General features: G+C 41.0%; 1 protein-coding gene across 1 annotated transcript in view; it reads right to left on the bottom strand.

Moving 5' to 3' along the window:
• FER1L6 (fer-1 like family member 6) overlaps nucleotides 1-18,999 on the bottom strand; it is a 134,571-nt gene that overhangs the window by 45,347 nt on the left and 70,225 nt on the right. Inside the window, exons 20-26 of the mRNA XM_081950571.1 lie at nucleotides 18,655-18,779; nucleotides 16,027-16,161; nucleotides 10,902-11,051; nucleotides 10,509-10,619; nucleotides 9,137-9,298; nucleotides 4,010-4,193; nucleotides 3,374-3,606 (exon numbers count right to left, since the gene is read on the bottom strand). Of these exons, the coding sequence (XP_081806697.1) occupies nucleotides 3,374-3,606; nucleotides 4,010-4,193; nucleotides 9,137-9,298; nucleotides 10,509-10,619; nucleotides 10,902-11,051; nucleotides 16,027-16,161; nucleotides 18,655-18,779 (1,100 nt within the window). The remainder of the gene's footprint in view (nucleotides 1-3,373; nucleotides 3,607-4,009; nucleotides 4,194-9,136; nucleotides 9,299-10,508; nucleotides 10,620-10,901; nucleotides 11,052-16,026; nucleotides 16,162-18,654; nucleotides 18,780-18,999) is intronic.

Below are 18,999 nucleotides of genomic sequence, written 5' to 3'. Positions count from 1 at the left end.
TAAATCTGGTTTTCTTGTAGGATGATGAATTATAGGCCAGTTTAGTCTAGTAGTTAAAACACCAGGTTGAAAACTAGGAGAAAGTGAGTTCTAGTCCCACCTCAGGCATGAAAGCTGGTTGGGTAACTTTGGACCAATCACTAGCTGATGATCTGCTCTAATCCTGCCTCAGTCATTGAAGCAGCTAGGTGACTTTAGCCTGTCACTCTTTGTCAGCCCAACTCACACCATAGGGCTGTTTTAGTGAAAAAAATAGGAGCGTGAAGAAATATTAGCGGTGTTCAACGTTTTGAGTTATTAATAAAAATAGTAAAGATGAGATTTACCCTGAAAATAAGGCGGGGTCTTATTTTCTTTTGACATCCCCCCCAAATAAGCGCTTGGCCTTATTTTCGGGGAGGTCTTATTATTTTTGATGAGCAGGAGGCTCCTTAACTTTGGCCTGTGGCTCGTGGATCAGCTGATCTAGAGAGGGCCGGAAGTTATTTCGCTGTTTCTGGCACACTCTTGCCAGCCCTAGCGTCTGTGGGCCTGGCTCTCTTTTTGCGGCCACCACTAAGAGAAGGGACACAGTAGCTAGGGTTTGTGGGAGCAGCCTCTGCAAGGCCGTTCTGCGTGGATGGCAGGTGCATGTGGGCCACGTCGAGCATGTTCCCCCCCTCCCCTCAGGAAATCGCCACGATGTAGAAAAGATGTGGAGACTCTAGAAAGAGTGCAGAGAAGAGCAACAAAGATGATTAGGGGACTGGAGACTAAAACATATGAAGAACGGTTGCAGGAACTGGGTATGTCTAGCTTAAGAGAAAGAAGGACTAGGGGAGACATGATAGCATTGTTCCAATATCTCAGGGGTTGCCACAAAGAAGAGGGAGTCAAACTATTCTCCAAAGCACCTGAGGGTAGAACAAGAAGCAATGGGTGGAAACTAATCAAGGAGAGAAGCAACTTAGAACTGAGGAGAAATTTCCTGACAGTTAGAACAATTAATCAGTGGAACAGTTTGCCTCCAGAAGTTGTGAATGCCCCAACACTGGAAGTCTTTAAGAAGATGTTGGATAGCTATTTGTCTGAAATGGTATAGGGTTTCCTGCCTAGGCAGGGGGTTGGACTAGAAGACCTCCAAGGTCCCCTCCAACTCTGCTATTTTATTATATTGTAAAAGGTGGGGACAGGTTGCATATGTGGTTAAATATTTTAGAGGAGGACTTATTCTCGGGGGAGCGCTCATTGTAACACATGCACTTATTATCCACATGTGGTTATATTGGGCTTATTATCCAGGGAGGTCTTATTTTCGGGAAAACAGGGTGTGTGTGTGTATATGTGTGTATATATATACTGTAAATACATACATATACATACACACATATACACCCACACACATATATCACACACATATACAGACAGGCAGACAGACAGACACACACAAAAGCATAGATACACACACACACATACATACATACATACATACATACATACATACATACATATATATATATATATATATATATATATATATATATATATATATATTACACACACCCACACACCCACTTTTCTTTTGTGCTCTTTCTGTTTTTTCAGATCAGGCCTGTCTAAGCTGTAGCATTAAATTATATAACAATTTTCAGCATGGTTACTCATCCTAGTTTATGTTCCTATAAGGAACAAACTATAAGCAATAGCTTCATTATCCATAGCCTTTCGGGTATAATAATGTGACGTTATAGTGCTCATGGTCATATAGATACAGTCTATTTGATTTTATGCATTTCTGTTTGTCATGGCCACGAGGCTCATAAGGGCAATAGGGTTGCATCTGGTCGTTGTCACCTGTTAAGCACCACCCAGGGAGCATGTGAAGCTTAAGGGAAGCTACGGATGTGATACGGTGTAAAGAAGCGCCTCTGCCCTGTATCAGTGGGGATGGGAAGATTTGCCTTGTTGCGATTGTGGTACTGATATGCAAACTATTCAACGTATTGTAAAAGATTGCCCACAAGGTGTGTTCTCTGGTTCCATAGAAAATTTGCACGAAGCAACGCCAATTGGACATCCAGTTGTGAGGCCACTGCCATATCCCCTTTGCATATACAAAACCTACTTACAATAGTTCATTTAGTGACCATACGAAGTTACAGCGGCACTGAAAAAAGTGAATTATGACCGTTGTTCACAGTTACGACCTTTGCAGCATCCCCATGACCATGAGACCAAAATTCGGATGCTTGGCAACTGCTTCATATTTATGACCATCACTGCATCCCAAAGTCAGTTTGCAGCCTTCTGACCAGCAAAGTCCACGGGAAAGCCAGTTTCACTTAACAATTGGGTTACTAACTTATCAACTGTGATGATTCACATAACAATCGAAGTTAAAAAAAAAAAGTCATAAAATGGGGCAAATGTTACTTAACAAATGTTTCACTTAACAACAAACATTTGAGGCTCAATTGTGGTCAAGGACTACTTGTAATTAACATGGATTGTCTGTATATGTTTACTTCTCTTCTGTCATGTTCTCATCAAACAATTAACAACTGTGTCATTAACTTAACAACTGCAGTGCTTCACTTAACAGCTATGGCAAGCCAGGTCATCAAATGGGTCAAAATTCACTTAACTGTTTCGCTTAGCAATAGCAGTAGAACTTAGACCAGGGGTCGGCAACCTTAAATACTCAAAAAGCCACAAAGGTCCTAAGCGGAAACCCCCCATGCAGTTCTGGAGTTGACCAGAAGTCTGGTTCCCCCACCATAGAGTCTCCTCCTAGCGCAGTGTTCTTCCTCTACCTGTTCTAACTGAAAGCTCTATCAATTGTGGAGCTGACCAGAAAACCCACCCCTTGCCATAGAGTCTCCCCCTGGAACGCTGTGCTTCCTACCTACCCACCGGAAGCTCCTCTCAAAATTGTGGCGCCGACCAGCAACAGGGAGCTGCAGAAGAGAGATGAAAGTGCCACATGCGGCTCCAGAGCCCGGGTTGCTGACTAGGACTTATATACCACTTTACAGTGCTTTACAGCCCTCTCTAAGTGGTTTACAGAGTCAGCACATTGCCCCAAACGGTCTGGGTCCTCATTTTATCCACCTCGGAAGGATGGAAGGCTGAGTCAACCTTGAGCCTGGTGAGGTTTGAACTGCCAAACTGGCAGTTGGCAGCCAGCAGAAGTAGCCTGCAGTACTTCACTCTAACCATTGCGCCACCGTGGCTTAGCAACATAAATGTTGGGCTCAACTGTGGTCATAAGTCGAGGACTATATGTATATATGTTTTTGAGCTTGGTATATTTTTTGCACCTTGTTTCATCATAAAGAAGGGAATGCATTGTCTAGTGGAAAATGCAAAAAGCTCCCAATTGGATGTTACTTACTTTCAATCTTCCATCTTTTGAAGGTCTAGAGGAAGAGGCTAATGAATGTTTCCGTGAAGGAGCTGGCGGTAGCAGCGGGGGTGATAGGGGAATATGTACTTCTGCTGCTTCAGGTTTTGGGAAGGGTAAATGAGGCACTCCGTGTTCCACATCAACATAAATGTGATCTGATGGAGGTGATGGAAGTTGACTTATGTGAGGTTGTGCTGGAGCAGCAGCTGGAGCAGGTGAAGCTAGAAAGAAGTCAATAAATAAAATTCAACAAGAGGCACCACGAGCCGGTTCTTTGATATTTCTAGGCCGGCCCCATGGGCCAGATTTAAGCACCCCATAGGCCAGATGTGGCCTGTGGGCCTCGAGTTTGACACCCCGTAACCTATAGGACTACCCTCATCAGACCACTATGCTATTACCACCACTACCCTTCCATGCTGCTCAGCTCAACAATATAAAACAAACAAATGTTAGAATTTAACAATGAGACATTAACCAATAAATCCTGCTAAAGTAGATGTCACAAAAACAACCAGCTCCACTTAATTAGCAACAGCAGCGTGGTCTCCAAGGCCTTACATCTTCACAGCTCTATGAAAAGAAAGGAGGGTGGATTCTGATCGGACTTTTGGCACGACTTACCTTTGTCCACTTCCACAATATCAGCTTCTTTAGCTAAGGAAACAAGAGGTTCCTTGAATTTATGCAGAAACTGCTTAAGGCAGTTGATGGTGTGAGTCCCCACGAGAGTGCTACGGCCAAAGGCCCTCCAGTCAACCACACAGATGCTTAGTGGAGGATGCAGAAGTTCATTTTCGGGCAATTCCTAACAATGGAGAAACATAAAAGAACCAGTCAGATCTTTCCTTATCTTCTCAAAACGGCAGTTTTCCTCATTTCCTTTCTGCACATTTTAGTTCTAACTGGAAATGCGTTTTCTATCAAATCCCACAAGAAAATCCTCTGTCGATTGGATTTCTGTTATTTACTTGAGATGATTTGCAGTTTGTCTTCTAGATTTTTTTTCACAGAAGCTGGATTTCTTTAAATATTACGTCTCATACTTGGTAGAAAGGCCACTGGTGTTTTAGAACCTTAGATAGATAGATAGATAGATAGATAGATAGATAGATAGATAGATAGATAGATAGATAGATAGATAGATAGATAGATAGATAGATAGATAGATAGATTCAGTGATGTGCAGTCAGGTGAGGCAAGTGAGGCACAGCCTCACCGCTCTCATCATGAAAAGAAAAAAAGATGTAAAAGGAAAAAGCTGAGCTAGTTGCTGCCTCACCGTGGATGACTCTGCTTAACTGTTAAAAAAGTCTCTAAAAAAGCACCCTCTACTATGAGGCAGGAGAACTGCATGCCTCATCTAGTCTGACTTTAGGCGTTTTATGATCAGTTAAGCAGAGTCATCCACGGAAGCCAGGCAAAGAGCCATGCTGTAGCACACACACTTTCCCCCAGCCTCTTTCTTTTGAAAGGCTCGGATTGGCTCCCCTCCAGCTTCTATGCCTCTCCTCTCACCCCAGCCTGCCAGCAGGAAGTGAGTGGGTGGGCTTTATTGCGTTCCAGGCATTTCCCACCCAGACAGCAGGCTGCATTTGCAATGGTGGAGGTGTTTGGGGAAGGCAGCAGGGGAATGGGGGGGATGGCAGAGGAGCTGCTTTCAAGCCGCTGGAAAAGATATCCAATCCAACTTTTGGGTGTTTGTGTATTTGTTTGAGAGTGAGTGAGAGAGGGAAGGGGGTAGGAGAGATAGTCCAATCCAACTTCTGTGTGTGTGTGTGTTTGAGAGAGGGGGAGGAAGGGAGAGAGAAACAAATGCTGCTGTTTTAAATCGGAACTGAGCATGCCTGGCTGTGGAATTCTGGGAGTTGAAATCCACAAGTCTAAAAATATTTGAAACCCACCACTGTGTCAGTGCCTCACCAGCCATAAACCTCACCGCACGTCACTGGAACCTTTCATCATCTATTTCCAACATGTCATTGGTCCTTTGAACAATCCCATTAAATATCACAAAGATTAAAATCTATTGGATTTAAAATAACTGCAGATGTTTCTCTTCAAAAAAAATAGCCTTAGTTATAGTCCAACCTTACATAAACCTCTCAGTAAAAATCCCATTTAATTCCAGACATTTTGTGATTTAAAAACAACAAGCCTCTGATCTTGCACCTACTAAATCCTAGTTATTGGATTCACCTTCATTTTCATTTTAATTAAAGTCACGTTTGAAGTCTGTCCATTTATTGATTCATAAGAACCTTGGAACAAGAGACTTGTCATAATTCGTTCTTTCCAAACTTGGATAACATGCTACGGTGGCTAGACTTTTATATTAGACACATTTATTTGATCAGACTACCTGATTAATTTATCATGAAACATAAATTCTTTGATGATCACTACAATAGGAGCGTATTGAACTGACACTTCTGAAACTGCACACAAATTAAGATAATTAAATCATCAAAGCCATACTTGTCCAAATGTTCTAACGAACTTCACCACTCATAAAGTGCACAGCAAGATATATATACATTATGCAAAGATCTTACTAAAATAAGTATATTATCTGATAATGTGAAAAACAAAAAAAGCATACCTGAATTATACATTTGCAAAAAATATGCATGCATTCTCAATATTTTTAAAATAAACATTCTTAAACATGTAGAAATGAAATGAAATGAAATAGATTGATAAAAATGGCTTTAAAAAAGGGTGAACTCAGCTGACCAGCGCGCATTTTCATTTTTCTAGGAGAAGGGTGGGCGCTAACTTTCTACAATCTTAATGATGTAATCAACAATCCTGTAATATTTTTCTTAAAATTGTATGCCAAATGCCGCTAGAAATGCGAAGTGCATAGGGAAAGTTAGTGAAAAACAATGCAAGAGGAGTTTGGAAGGTTAATTATTTTCTTTCAGGGCATAGTTTCAGAGGTGGGTTTCTGCTAGTTCGCCTCAGATCGGGCAAACGAACCGGTAGTAAAATAAATTGAAACCCACCACTGCATAGCTTTTTTTTTTTAAAGATAAGAATTTCCTCTCTCCTGTGCAGGCAGCATTAGGGATAAAAATTTCATGGGTATGAACCATACTGTAATTCTAACTGTTGGTTATCAGCTATCCCACAAGAATGGCAGCTGAAGAAGGTAGGAAAGTTATACTTAATGCCATTCTGACATTTTAAAAATGAAACGAAATTCACAATCGGGTTGTAATCTCTGATTTCAACCACAGTGTAAATGTCAAGAGCCTAGACCAGGGATGTCCAAACTTGGGAACTTTAAGACTTGTGGACTTCAACTCCCAGAATTCCCCAGCCAGCAGAGCAAGTCTTAAAGTTCCCAAGTTTGGACACCCCTGGCCTAGACAAACATGTGGAATTACTTCTGAGCCATTTCCCTTATTGTTCCTCACCTATAGAGGGAAATCTTGCTAAACTAAAGCAACTATTTGTTTTCTATAGAGGTATTTCACGAGAAGGTATTTCACAATATATAGAGGTATTTCACAAGAGTCCTCCACTCCTCTGCTCACAATAGAATCCCTTACGCGACCAGGCTCAAAATTTTGGGCTTAGATAACCTGGAACAGAGATGGGTTTCAGCCGGTCCTGTCCAGTACGTGCATACCGGTTGAAAGAATTTAGCGTGCTTCCCGTACCGGGGCTTCCAGGGGCCCGGTACCAGAATGGTCCCTCCCCTGGCCTGCCCCCCTTCACCCGCCAGCAGAAGCCTTCCGGGAGGTTTTGGCTGGCGCAAGCGCACGGAGAGAGGGTGAGGAATCGCAGAGGGAGGAAATCGCATGGATTCCCCACCCCCTTATTGGAAATGAGGTGGCTGTCAGAGGAGAGAGCAGCGTGCACCCGTGGGCTTCCCCAATGAATCCTCCCCTCCTGTTCCTTCTTCTGCTGTTTGGGTCGTGCTCCCTTGTTTCTGACAGCCGCCTCGTTTCCAATTTGCGGGGGAGGAGAGAAGAAATCCATATTTTCCATCCCTCTCCATGGATCCCCACCCCAATTGGAAACGAGGCGGTTGTGAAAGACAAGGCAGTGTGCCCCGTGCGGCATGTACAAACAGCAAAAGAAGGAACATGAGAGGAGTTCCACGCGGGGCTTTTCAAACATCCGAACTCCTCTCCAGAGTGGAGCGTGGAGCGACTCCGGAACCCATCCACAACCCCCCATGGAAAACATAGGCACACGCACACACACTGCACAATTACAGCCCCGGAGAGAGAGACTCTCGGAGGGAAGCCAGAAGCAGCGGGATAGCCGGGTGCCTTGCCCTCAGTGGGAGGAGGGGCCAGTTGGGGAGGGGCTTTGGTCGTGCTGTCTCTGGCGGATGGAGCTTTACTGTCCTGCAGCGAAGATTCCATCCCTCATCCCAGAGCCTTCATAATGGCAGGAACGTGGTCTCACTCGCCAGGGCTTGTGCAGAGGCTTCCCTCTCTGGGCCTGTAATTGTGCGAGGCATGTCTGTACCTATCTTTTCCACAGTGTGGGGCCGCGGCAGGAGGATAAGGAATGCAAGGGGGCCAGCGGGGCCTCACCCTTCTGAAGAGGACCTATCCCCGAAGAGGGCAGATGTGGTGGCATTGGTCTTGGGATGTTCTGCAGAGCCCCCCAGGGAAAAATGCCACTGCCAGGTACTTTTAACCATATATTTTGGTCCTATGACTGCAGAATGCTGCAAAAAAAACATAAATACAGTCCAGTTGTTGAGTGTTTCAAATGTGATTGGAATACTCAACAAGGTGACCACAGTATGTATGTGTGCCTGTGTGTGAGTGAGTGAGAGAGAGAGAGACAGACAGACAGATAGACAGACAGAGACAGACAGACAGAGAGAGGCACAGAGAGAGGGGGGGAGAGAGACAGAGACAGACAGACGGAAAGAGAGAGAATGAGTGAGAGTCAGACAGACAGACACACACACACAGAGGGAGGGAGGAGACAGAGAGAGACAGACAGACAGACACACAGAGAGAATGACATAGAGAGACATGGAGGGAGGGAGAGGGAGACAAAGAGCCACACAGAGACAGACAGACACAGAGAGAGAGAGAGACAGAAAGAGAAAGAGAGAAAAAGAAAGAAAGAAAGAAAGAAAAAAGGGAGAGAGAGACAAAAGGAAGTAAGGAAAGAGAGAGAGAGAGAGAGAGAGAGAGAGAAAGAAAGAAAGAAAGAAAGAAAGAAGAAAGAAAGAAAGAAAGAAAGAAAGAACTTATGACCACAATTGAGCCCAATGTTTTGGCTGCTAAGCAAGAGCGTTGTTAAGTGAGTTTCACCACATTTTCCATGTTGGCCACGCCCACCTGGTCACATATCTTGTACATGTTCAACAAACAAAATAAATACAAATGAAATAAAATACAAATACCATTTGCATCACCATAGATATACTCTGATAATTGCTAGGGAGGAGCCATTTTAACTCTCTTTCTTCCAACCAAACTATCTAAGCTTCCCTGCCTCATCGGTCTCTGGAATGCAGCCCCTCCCACCTGGGAATCCAGACTACATTCCACTACAGTAAGGCAAGCTGTAAGTGAAGTGATTTGTTCAACGTTACCTACTACCCTTCAGAACTTAATCAAACCTGAAGCTCATGTCCCCCATGGGTTGCATTGGGCTAGACAATTAAATTATTCTTAGGAAATTCTATCTAATGCTATTTCATCGTTTTAAGCGAAAGGCAAAGACTGCAAAGATGAATATATTTAGTGGAAATTTGTATGCATGTACCACTTCAAACCGATCTGTCAGGGTATTAAAGTTGGGATTTCTTTTGTAGCTCTGGATCACACAGGATTTTACTCCTTTACTGGCACATTCAATTAAGACTTGGGGACGATCAACAGACAGGAACTGCACTTTCTTCAATTCCCGAAGACCCCAGAATAGAACCTGTGGCAGGGAAAGAAATAATATGTAACGTCTACATAATTCACTCAATGTATTAAATACAACAACCCTTTAGAGGAGGTGATAATTTGGATCCTCACACCACAGGTTGAGAGGAAAGGAGAGAAGATAAAGTTGGTAAAAAGAGGTTTGGCTGTGGATAGCTGGTGATTGGCTTAACCATGAAGCCATGAGATCAACCTTCTGTTTTTCTTTTGGGCAGCTTATAAAGGACTAGCTGGATACCTGTGCTTCGTGACAAAACTATGTGATCAGGCAATGCAAGAGAAATTCAGATCACTCTGGTTCAATCTGTTGGCTCAGTGGTGGTCGGTGAATGAAACACATAAGGGAATATCGCTCCCACCGCCTTGAGTCCAGAAGCAGTTCCACAGGTGGAAGGCGTAGATATTTTGGTGAGGTACCAACATTTAGTACTGTAAGGATCCCCAGACCGCTCCTGAGTGAAGGAGTAGAACGACTGAGGTAGGAGTAGAACGACTGAGGTAGGAATGTGAGGCAGCTGGCAGTTGAAACAGAGTTATTTTCATGTGGGAAGGGGGAGTAGAACTCCTTAGCATCAGAGCATATTCATTACTGTATAAGAAATACTAATAATCTGATGGTCATTTTGAAAAATCTTTTCTTACCGAGCTCCTAGAAGCCAAGAGGAACATACGTGCCAAATGTCAAGTTTGTAGGCTTCATGATGAGTGATTGGTACTTGGCTTTTATATACTGTATATAGATAAAGCAACTGACCCCTGATTGTGTTAATTAACTAATTCATTAGTTAACAAGAAAGAAAAGCAAAAGAATCATTGAGGAAGAAGAGGCACACAACTTAGATCTCTCTTTCTTGGCTAAGAATCTCAAATTATAATGTCAATACACAATGAATTGCGAGGACCTATTTAAGTGCGGGACAATCATGATCTCTCTCTCTCTCTCTCTCCCTCTCTCTCTCTCTCTCTCTCTCTCTCTCTCTCTCACACACACACACACACACACACACACATACACACATACACACTCACTCTCACTCTCTCACTCTCACTCTCCCCCCCTCCCCTCCCTCAAAGAATGACATCCATGCAGGTGTGCATCAGAAGTACAAATGGATGTGAACAAACTCACTTGGCCTCAGCATATTTTACATGCACTACACAAGGGCTCTGAGGATTATTAGGCAGTTCATTTTATCTGAACTTACTTCTACTCTATATTTACTTAATACAGGTCGTATATTGGCTGGGACTGCATAGATTAGACTGGCATCTGGAGGATCAAGAGGTGGAAGGTTTTCTGGGCCAGAATCAGAGACCTGCAGTACAAAAAGACATGTTATTGTTCAGCCACGATGCTATTCAAAGCACTCTGAAAAAAAACAAAAACATTCTGCAATCCTCCCTGGAATTAACCTAATCCTCTATTGATTAAATCAACAGTCCTTCCGCCCCCAACTTTTAATTCAAATAAAACCTTCCTATAATGATCTTCTACATAAAGATCATTCTTACTGGAAACTCTGCAGATCTATCTAAGTGGTCACTAGACCGAGTAAAGTTGAATCCATTTATTAAAAATGAAATTGTTCCAAACTCACCTGAAGCAGCTCAAATGCAGCCAGGAGATCTCCCCCTGAAAGACTGCCACAGTAGAGAGGGTGGTAACTAAGTTTTGGGGGTTCATATTTGTCCTCCACCAGCCTAGTTACTGGAACAGCCACAGTTGCACCGATATATTCTGATTTTCCCTATATGTTTAAAAAGGAAAAAAAAATACACAATGCCATTTATGTTCACACTAGCTGTGTAACAAGCGTTGCCCGGGTATTTATTTATAGGAGGGAAATGTCCGGATCAAATGTAACTTCTTCTCTTTTTTTTTTTTGTAATAATTTTTTATTGTTTTTGTCTTTTCATCACATATTACAATCTTTATATCAACAGTTTGTACAATGTTACATCGTCGTATCTATGTATGTTTTCCTCTCTTTACCATATATTACAATCATTATGTCATCTTATCTATACATTTTTATGATATTTTATGATATTTACCTACTTTTATATACAGTTCTATGTTTATTTATGTATATTGTTTTCGGCTGAATTGTTTTTCTTATTTTCCAACCATTCATACCAATTATTCCAAATTTCGTAGTATATTCCGATTCTTCTTTGTCTTTTAATTTTAGGGTTAATTTGTCCATCTCTGCACAATCCAAGGTTTTTTTTATCACTGGCGGTGATAAAATTCGTCTGGCGGTGTATTATTTTGCTTCCAGCATTGGGCAAAGGCAATTCTAGCTGTGGTTAATATATGTGTTAGTAGATATTTAATTTTTTTTGTGTAGTTCCCTTTAATTATTCCTAGTAAGAAGGTTTTGGGTTTATACTTTATTTGTTCCCCCGTAATTTCTTGTGCCCACTTCCAGATTCTTTTCCAATATTTTTGCGATTCCGGGCAGGTCCACCACATGTGATAGAAGGTCCCTTGTTCTTTTTTACATTTCCAACAGGTCGGTTTCAGTGTTGGGTACATTTTTGCCAATCTTGTTGGTGGTAGGTGCCAACGATAAAACATTTTGTATATATTTTCTTTCAGTGTTGCTGATCTCGTTAATTTATAATTTATATTCCAATTTTTTTCCCAATCTGCTAGATCTATATTATAACCAAAAATTTTGGCCCATGCTATCATACAGCCTTTAACTATTTCTTCTTCTAAGTTTATTTCTAGTAAATATTTATTTATTTTAGTTCTTGGTTCGTTTTCAGATTCCCCTGGTTATCTAAAATTTCACTATACCTAACCATTTTTGATAGATCTAGCGTATTGGGGTGTGTCATGGCTTCCATGGTGGAAAGCCATGCCAGTATTTTCATATAGTGTTTTGCTTTAATTTTGTTCCAGATCTGAATCAATGCTTCTCTAATGTAATGTGTATGGATATATTTTTGCTTCTTTTTACTCTCTTCCCATAAGAAAAAGTGCCATCCTGTTTGCAGGTCATGGCCTTCTATTGCTAATATTCTTTTGTTTTTTAAATTTATCCAATCTTTAATCCAAATTAGTGCTGCTGCATTATAGTAGATTTCCCAGTCAGGTAGCCCCATACCACCTCTGCTTCTATCGTCCTGTAATGCTTTCAGTTTTATCCTAGCTTTTTTCCCTTGCCAGATGAATTTTAGTATTATTTTGTTCAGTTTGGTAAAGAATTTTTTCTCTAATTTTATGGGGATCGTTTGAAATAGATATAGGACTCTTGGTAGTATGTTCATTTTTATAGTTGCTATTTTCCCTAATAACGATAGTTGTAATTTCCCCCATAGTTCTAAGTCTTTTTTTATTTGTTGCACTAATTTTGTGTAATTATTTTCTTTTATGGTTGAGCACTTTGCAGTTAGCCATATTCCTAAATATTTGACTTTCTTTACTACCTGGAGTCCTATTGTTTGTTCTAATTCTTTGTTCTGTTCTTCCTTCAGATTTTTGGTTATTATTTTGGTCTTTTCTCTATTAATTTTTAGTCCTGCCACATCTCCATATTTTTCTAGTTCTTGCATTAACCTGTTCCCTGTTTCTAATGGATCTTCTATAATAAATACTAAGTCATCTGCAAAGGCCTGTATTTTGTATTCTTCATTTTTAATTTTGGTTCCTCTTATTTCCTGGTTTTTTCTAATTCGTATCAGAAGGCTTTCTAGCATCAGAATAAAAAGCAGAGGTGATAGTGGGCAGCCCTATCTTACTCCTTTCGTTATTTCAAAGGACTCTGTATTTTCCCCATTCAATAGTATGTTTGCCTTTTGGGTGGAGTATATTGTTTCTATTAATCTTTCAAATTTATTTCCTAAATTCATATTTTAAATTTGTTGTTTCATGTATTGCCAATTTAAATTATCGAATGCCTTCTGTGCATCCAGGAATACAAGTGCCACTTGTTTCCCTGTATGCACCTCATAATACTCCAAGATATTAGCTATTATTCTGGTATTGTTTCTAATTTGTCTTGTTGGGAGAGCAAATGTAATTCTAATGTTGGATTTTCCCCATTACCAGCCCCCTTGTGGAGTAATGTGAAGCCGTTACCATGGCAACTCCACTGCACTGTATAGTAGAAGCCATATTACGGCACTACAGTAGAAACTGTTTTAAGGCACAACAGACTGTATCTTTACAGAACACATAATCTGAGGGGTTTTAGGGGTGTTTTACCCCCACAGTATTTGCTTCCAGAGAGTAAGTCATCTGTGTACCAAGTTTGGTTGAAATTGCTCCAGGCGTTCCAGAGTTATGCTGGAACACACACACACACACACACACTATATATATATATATATATATATATATATGTATGTATGTATGTATGTATGTATGTATGTATCTGTATGTATGTGTGTTGAATTTGTGCTGATAAATAAAGGGAGACTAGTATAGATCTATTTCAAGCTATTTAGCTCTCATCAGCTAGCAAATACAACACAAATATAAAAAAGGCAACATTAAAAATAAAAAAAATATGGTTTTCTGCCTGGATGGTCCTCTGTAATCAGCCAAAGGACAGAAAGGGGGAGTAGTGAGCTCCTTCCATATTTGGGCATACCAGGGGTTGTAATATAAATATATATATAAATATAAATATAAATAATATAAATATAAATATAAATATAAATATAAATATAAATATAAATATAAATATAAATATAAATATAAATATAAATATAAATATAAATATAAATATAAATATAAATATAAATATAAATATAAATAATATAAATATAAATATAAATATAAATATAAATATAAATATAAATATAAATATAAATATAATATATATATATATATATATATATATATATATAGAGTTGATTGATCAAAGACATGTAGAAGTACTAAACTAGATTAACAAATTTCTGTGGAATCCAGATATTTAATATTGCTATGCTGCTAGTAATGCCTTTGCTTATTCCAATGATTGCAAGCATGAGCTTGGAGGATCAGCAGTATATATATATATACTGCTGATCCTCCAAGCTCATGCTTGCAATCATTGGAATAAGCAAAGGCATTACTAGCAGCATAGCAATATTAAATATCTGGATTCCACAGAAATTTGTTAATCTAGTTTAGTACTTCTACATGTCTTTGATCAATCAACTCTAAGTGGCCCACTAGTCTACTGATGGGTGTAGAAAAAGAGAATTCTGGCAGCATTAGAAGAGCTGAAGGTCCAAACTGAGGGGGAAAACCCCCTATCCATATGGCTGCTAAGAAACAACACTAATTTGATGGCACATAATCAATTAACACAAATTAAACAACAAGTGTGCCATCATTTAATGAAATAAACTATACCCTTGGTGATATTTCAGAAGCAAGAATGGGCATCATGTCAATAGTTCCTTAGTCAAGATAAAGTCTGTAATTAGCTTACCCGAGCCCATTAAATTCTGATATGCTATCTGTTGCCCACCTCAAGATTTGGCAAGATAAGCATCAATTTCCCCCAAAGAACATTCGGAACCCACCATCCAAATTAAAATAATTGTGTATGGTGCTTAACACTCATAGGACCCCGCGGTACTTTCTGTGGCCAACAATTTATTAGATCTCAGGTAAGAAACCAGGAATCTTGCAGAAATTCCAGTGAGACTTCAAATTGAAGCGTTTGTGCTACTCCAACGTTTCATTACCCAGACTAGGTAACATCATCAGTGCACTGATAATAAAATGGGTAATGAAATGTCTACAGGAAAACAAGCAAGCTCAGAGAGCACCAAGGACTCCTCATTTCAACCCTGAGCTAAAAATATTCTCCTTTATTGAGATGTCGGGATTTTTCGGTGAGATCCCAGTGAGAGATGGTTGAAATTATTTTCCATGTAGTCCTTTCATAAGTTTGGGAGGACTTGGATAGGGACACCAAAGCCATAGTAAAATTGGGGCCTGGGGATCTAAAACTATGGGTGTTTCGTTTCCCGGTGAGTAGCTACTTCTCAAGGCTCTCATTTGAGCTGCTAGATTAGTCTTCGTTTGCCTGATTGAGTTTTTTCCTTGTCTTTCTGGATTTTTGAATAGAATAGAGTAGAGTAGAGTAGAGTAGAGTAGAGTAGAGTAGAGTAGAGTAGAGTAGAGTAGAGTGTAGAGTAGAGTAGAGTAGAGAGTAGAATAGAATAGAATAGTTGAAAGAGACCTTGTAGGTCATCCAGTCCAATCCCCCACCCACCCAAACAGGAGACCCTACATCCATTTCTAACAGGTGGCAGTTCAGTCTCTTCTTGAAAGCTTCCAGTGATGAAGCTCACACAATTTCTCCTTATTTTTAGGTTGAATCTATCCTTGGTTAGTTTCATCCATTATTCCTTGTCTGGCCTTCTGGTGCTTTGGAAAATAGGTTGACCCTCTCCTCTCTGTGACAGCCCCTCAAATATTGAAACACTGCTATCATGTCTCCCTAGCATACAGTATATTAGATCAAACACTGTTGAGTCTTAGATAAAAGACAACAAATCAGTGATTTACTCAGCTCTTTCACTGTATTAATAGAAGTAGAATCATTTTTTTCTAGAGCAGCTTCAGCTTCTATGTATCATTTGCATCTTGTCCCTGATATTGGGATGCTTTCAAAAATATTTTTTTTAAAAAAAAAGCCTCTGCAATTCATTACATTGACCAACAAGCCTTTAAAAAAAGGTATACAAATACAGGAAAATTATCTTTACCACAGCATCATCATCATAGAGTTCCACAATTATTACAGGAGGGAATTCGGCAATTTCCTTGGCTTCACCATGAAGCTGAATATTATTAAAAAGCAACATCTGATTCCAAGTTGGAGACAAAGTTTGCTGAATGATCTAAGGGAGAAGGGAAAAAATAGTATATTAACAATAGCAGGGCTTGCAAGAAGATATTACAGTTTATCCTGGCAATAACCTGATATCTTTCAAACGAATTTGGCCATAGTTTTCAACATAATATATCCAAACGGCCATGGTTAAAGCAGGTTAAGTAAAGGTAAAAGTAAAGGTTCCCCTTGCACATATGTGCTAGTCGTTCCCGACTCTAGTGGGTGGTGGTCATCTCCATTTCTAAGCCGAAGAGCCAGTGCTGTCCGAAGACATCTCGGTGGTCATGTGGCCAGCATGACTAAATGCTGAAGGTGCAGGGAACGCTGTTACCTTCTACCCACTAAAGTGGTCCCTATTTTTCTATTTGCATTTTTACATCCTTTCAAACTGCTAGATTGGCAGAAGTAACGGGAGCTCACTCCATTACGCTGCGCTCGGGATTTGAACCACTGAACTGCCAACCTTTCTGATCGATAAGCGCAGCGTCTTAAGCCACTGAGTCACTGCGCAAAGCAAGTTAAAAAGGTTAAAACAGATTGTTTGATTGCCTTTAATGATTTTTTTTCTTCAGTCTTTGAGATTTTTTAAAAATTATATTGTGTGACTATCTTTGTTGTATGCTACCCCCAATCACCACAGAAGTGGCCCGTCTTGCACATTTCTAAAACAATTTTTTTTAAAAAAAATTAAAACCTTGGCAATTTTAATCATTCAACCAACAAGTTACAGAATGGGTTTTCCTACACCTGCTCACACTTGCAGGAGGATTTCTTCTGGGATGCATTACCTAATGACATCAAGCTTACTACGGCCGCATTCCTCTATGTCAGTGTTTCCCAACCTCTGGAAATTTAAGGTGCGTGGACTTCAACTCCCAGAATTCCCCAGCCATTGTGTTAGCTGAGGAAATCCACACATTTTACAATGCCCTGGGTCAGGGGTGTCAAACTCGATTCCATTGGGGGCTTCTTCAAGGGTTGTGTTGGACCTCAGGGAGCCGTGGTGGGCATGGCCAGCTCAATGTCACTCATGTCAGGGGCACCTGTGATGACCCTAGAGCCGTGATGGCGAACCTATGGCACGCGTGCCACAAGTGGCACACGGAGCCATTTGTCAGGGCACGCGAGGCCAGCTGACTTCACCTTTTTAAAAGCTATTTTTCGCCTTCCCCAGGCTCCAGAGGCTTTATAGGAGCCTGGGGAGGGCAAAAGAGCCTCCCCCCCCCCCCCCGGAGGCTTCAGGGACCGTCCCTGAAGCCTTCGGAACGCTTAAAACCACCCTCCGAGCAAACCGGAAGTGACTTCCGGGTTGCTCGGAGGGTCGTTTTAAGTGTCCCGAAGGCTTCAGGGACCGTCCGAGGCTTCCCTGATGCCTTCGGAGTGCTTAAAACGACCCTCCGAGCAACCCGGAAGTCACTTCTGGTTTGCTCGGAGGGTGGTTTTAAGCACTCCGAAGGCTTCAGGGAAGCCTCTGGACAGTCCCTGAAGCCTCCGGAGGGCCTCCGGGGGGTCAGGGGAGGCTCTTTTCGCCCTCCCCAGGCTCCTATAAAGCCCTTGGAGCATGGGGAGGGCAAAAAAAACATGTAAAAATGGGGGGGGGTTGCGCGTTTTGTGCGCATGCGCACTGGGGGGGTCGCACGTTGCATTATGGGTGCAGCACGCCCGCACTCGACCCCCCTGCTCTCCCCCCACTTGTGGCACGCGAGCCAAAAAAGGTTCGCCATCACTGCCCTAGAGCTCTGCCAGCGAAAACGGAACTCCCGAACTCCATTTCGCTGGCAGAGGCACCACGGGCTGGTCCTTCACTGTTTCCAGGGCAGTCCTGCGGGCTAGATCTAAACACCCTGTGGGTCAAATCCAGGCCCCTGGTCTTGAGTTTGATACCCCTGCCCTAGGTTGAGAAACACTGCTCTTTTTTTAAAAAAAAATAATTTTTATTGAATGTTTTAATCTTTAAAAACAGTAAGGAAGACACAAGAGAAAAACAGAACAAAACAAAACACAGAACATACATAACAATGTACAGTAATTTTACAGCTTTCTATATCAACTTTCCTGCTTAGCTTTTATAATTCTCCCTTCTGCATTGCCTTCCTATTACTTTAACCTTGTCCTATAATGTAGCAAACGTAGTATTAACACTTATAATAATATTCATTATTTGTATGCACCATATATTTATATTCTCTATTTTCTGTTTTGGCTTCTGATTTCTAGCCACTTATACATTTTATTCCATACTTTATAGAAGCCCAATTCTTCTCTTTCTTTTAGTTCTATTGCCATTTTGTCCATTTCTGCACATTTGAGTATTTTCCTGATTGTAGTTTCATCTGAGGGTGTATTGATTTTTTTCCAGTTTTGTGCGAAAGCAATCCTGGCTGCAGTGAGTATGTGTATGATTATGTATTGAGAATTTTTATCCATTTTTTGGCCTAGTAGTCCTAATAAGAATGCTTCTACTGCTCTAACTACATTAATTATTCCCATTTCCCCTTACCTTTGTGGTCTGGCAGTGGGAAACAAAAGTCACTTTAGCAAAAGGATCTGAGAGGCCGCTGCTGTCTGCTGCAATTAATCCTCTTGCTTGATACATGTGAGCTCTCAGTTGAAATATATTCTTGGCTGCAAGCAGGGAATGGAGAGAGTTATGCATATCACTTGGGGATGAACAGGAGAGGGATAGAAACATGGTAGTAGGAGAAGGGACTATAAAAGAACATGGAACCGGTTGTATCATTTTTCTTTTGATTCATGGTGGGATCAACACTTGCTGGAAAATAGCCTAGTTCTTCCTTGTTTCCCGCCAGAGGAAAAAAATCCAGTTCACATCTGAAATGGTATA

Source organism: Natrix helvetica (assembly GCF_964273705.1).
Source record: "Natrix helvetica genome assembly, chromosome: 4".
Lineage (NCBI taxonomy): Eukaryota > Metazoa > Chordata > Lepidosauria > Squamata > Natricidae > Natrix > Natrix helvetica.
This window is presented reverse-complemented; position numbering and strand designations above follow the sequence as displayed.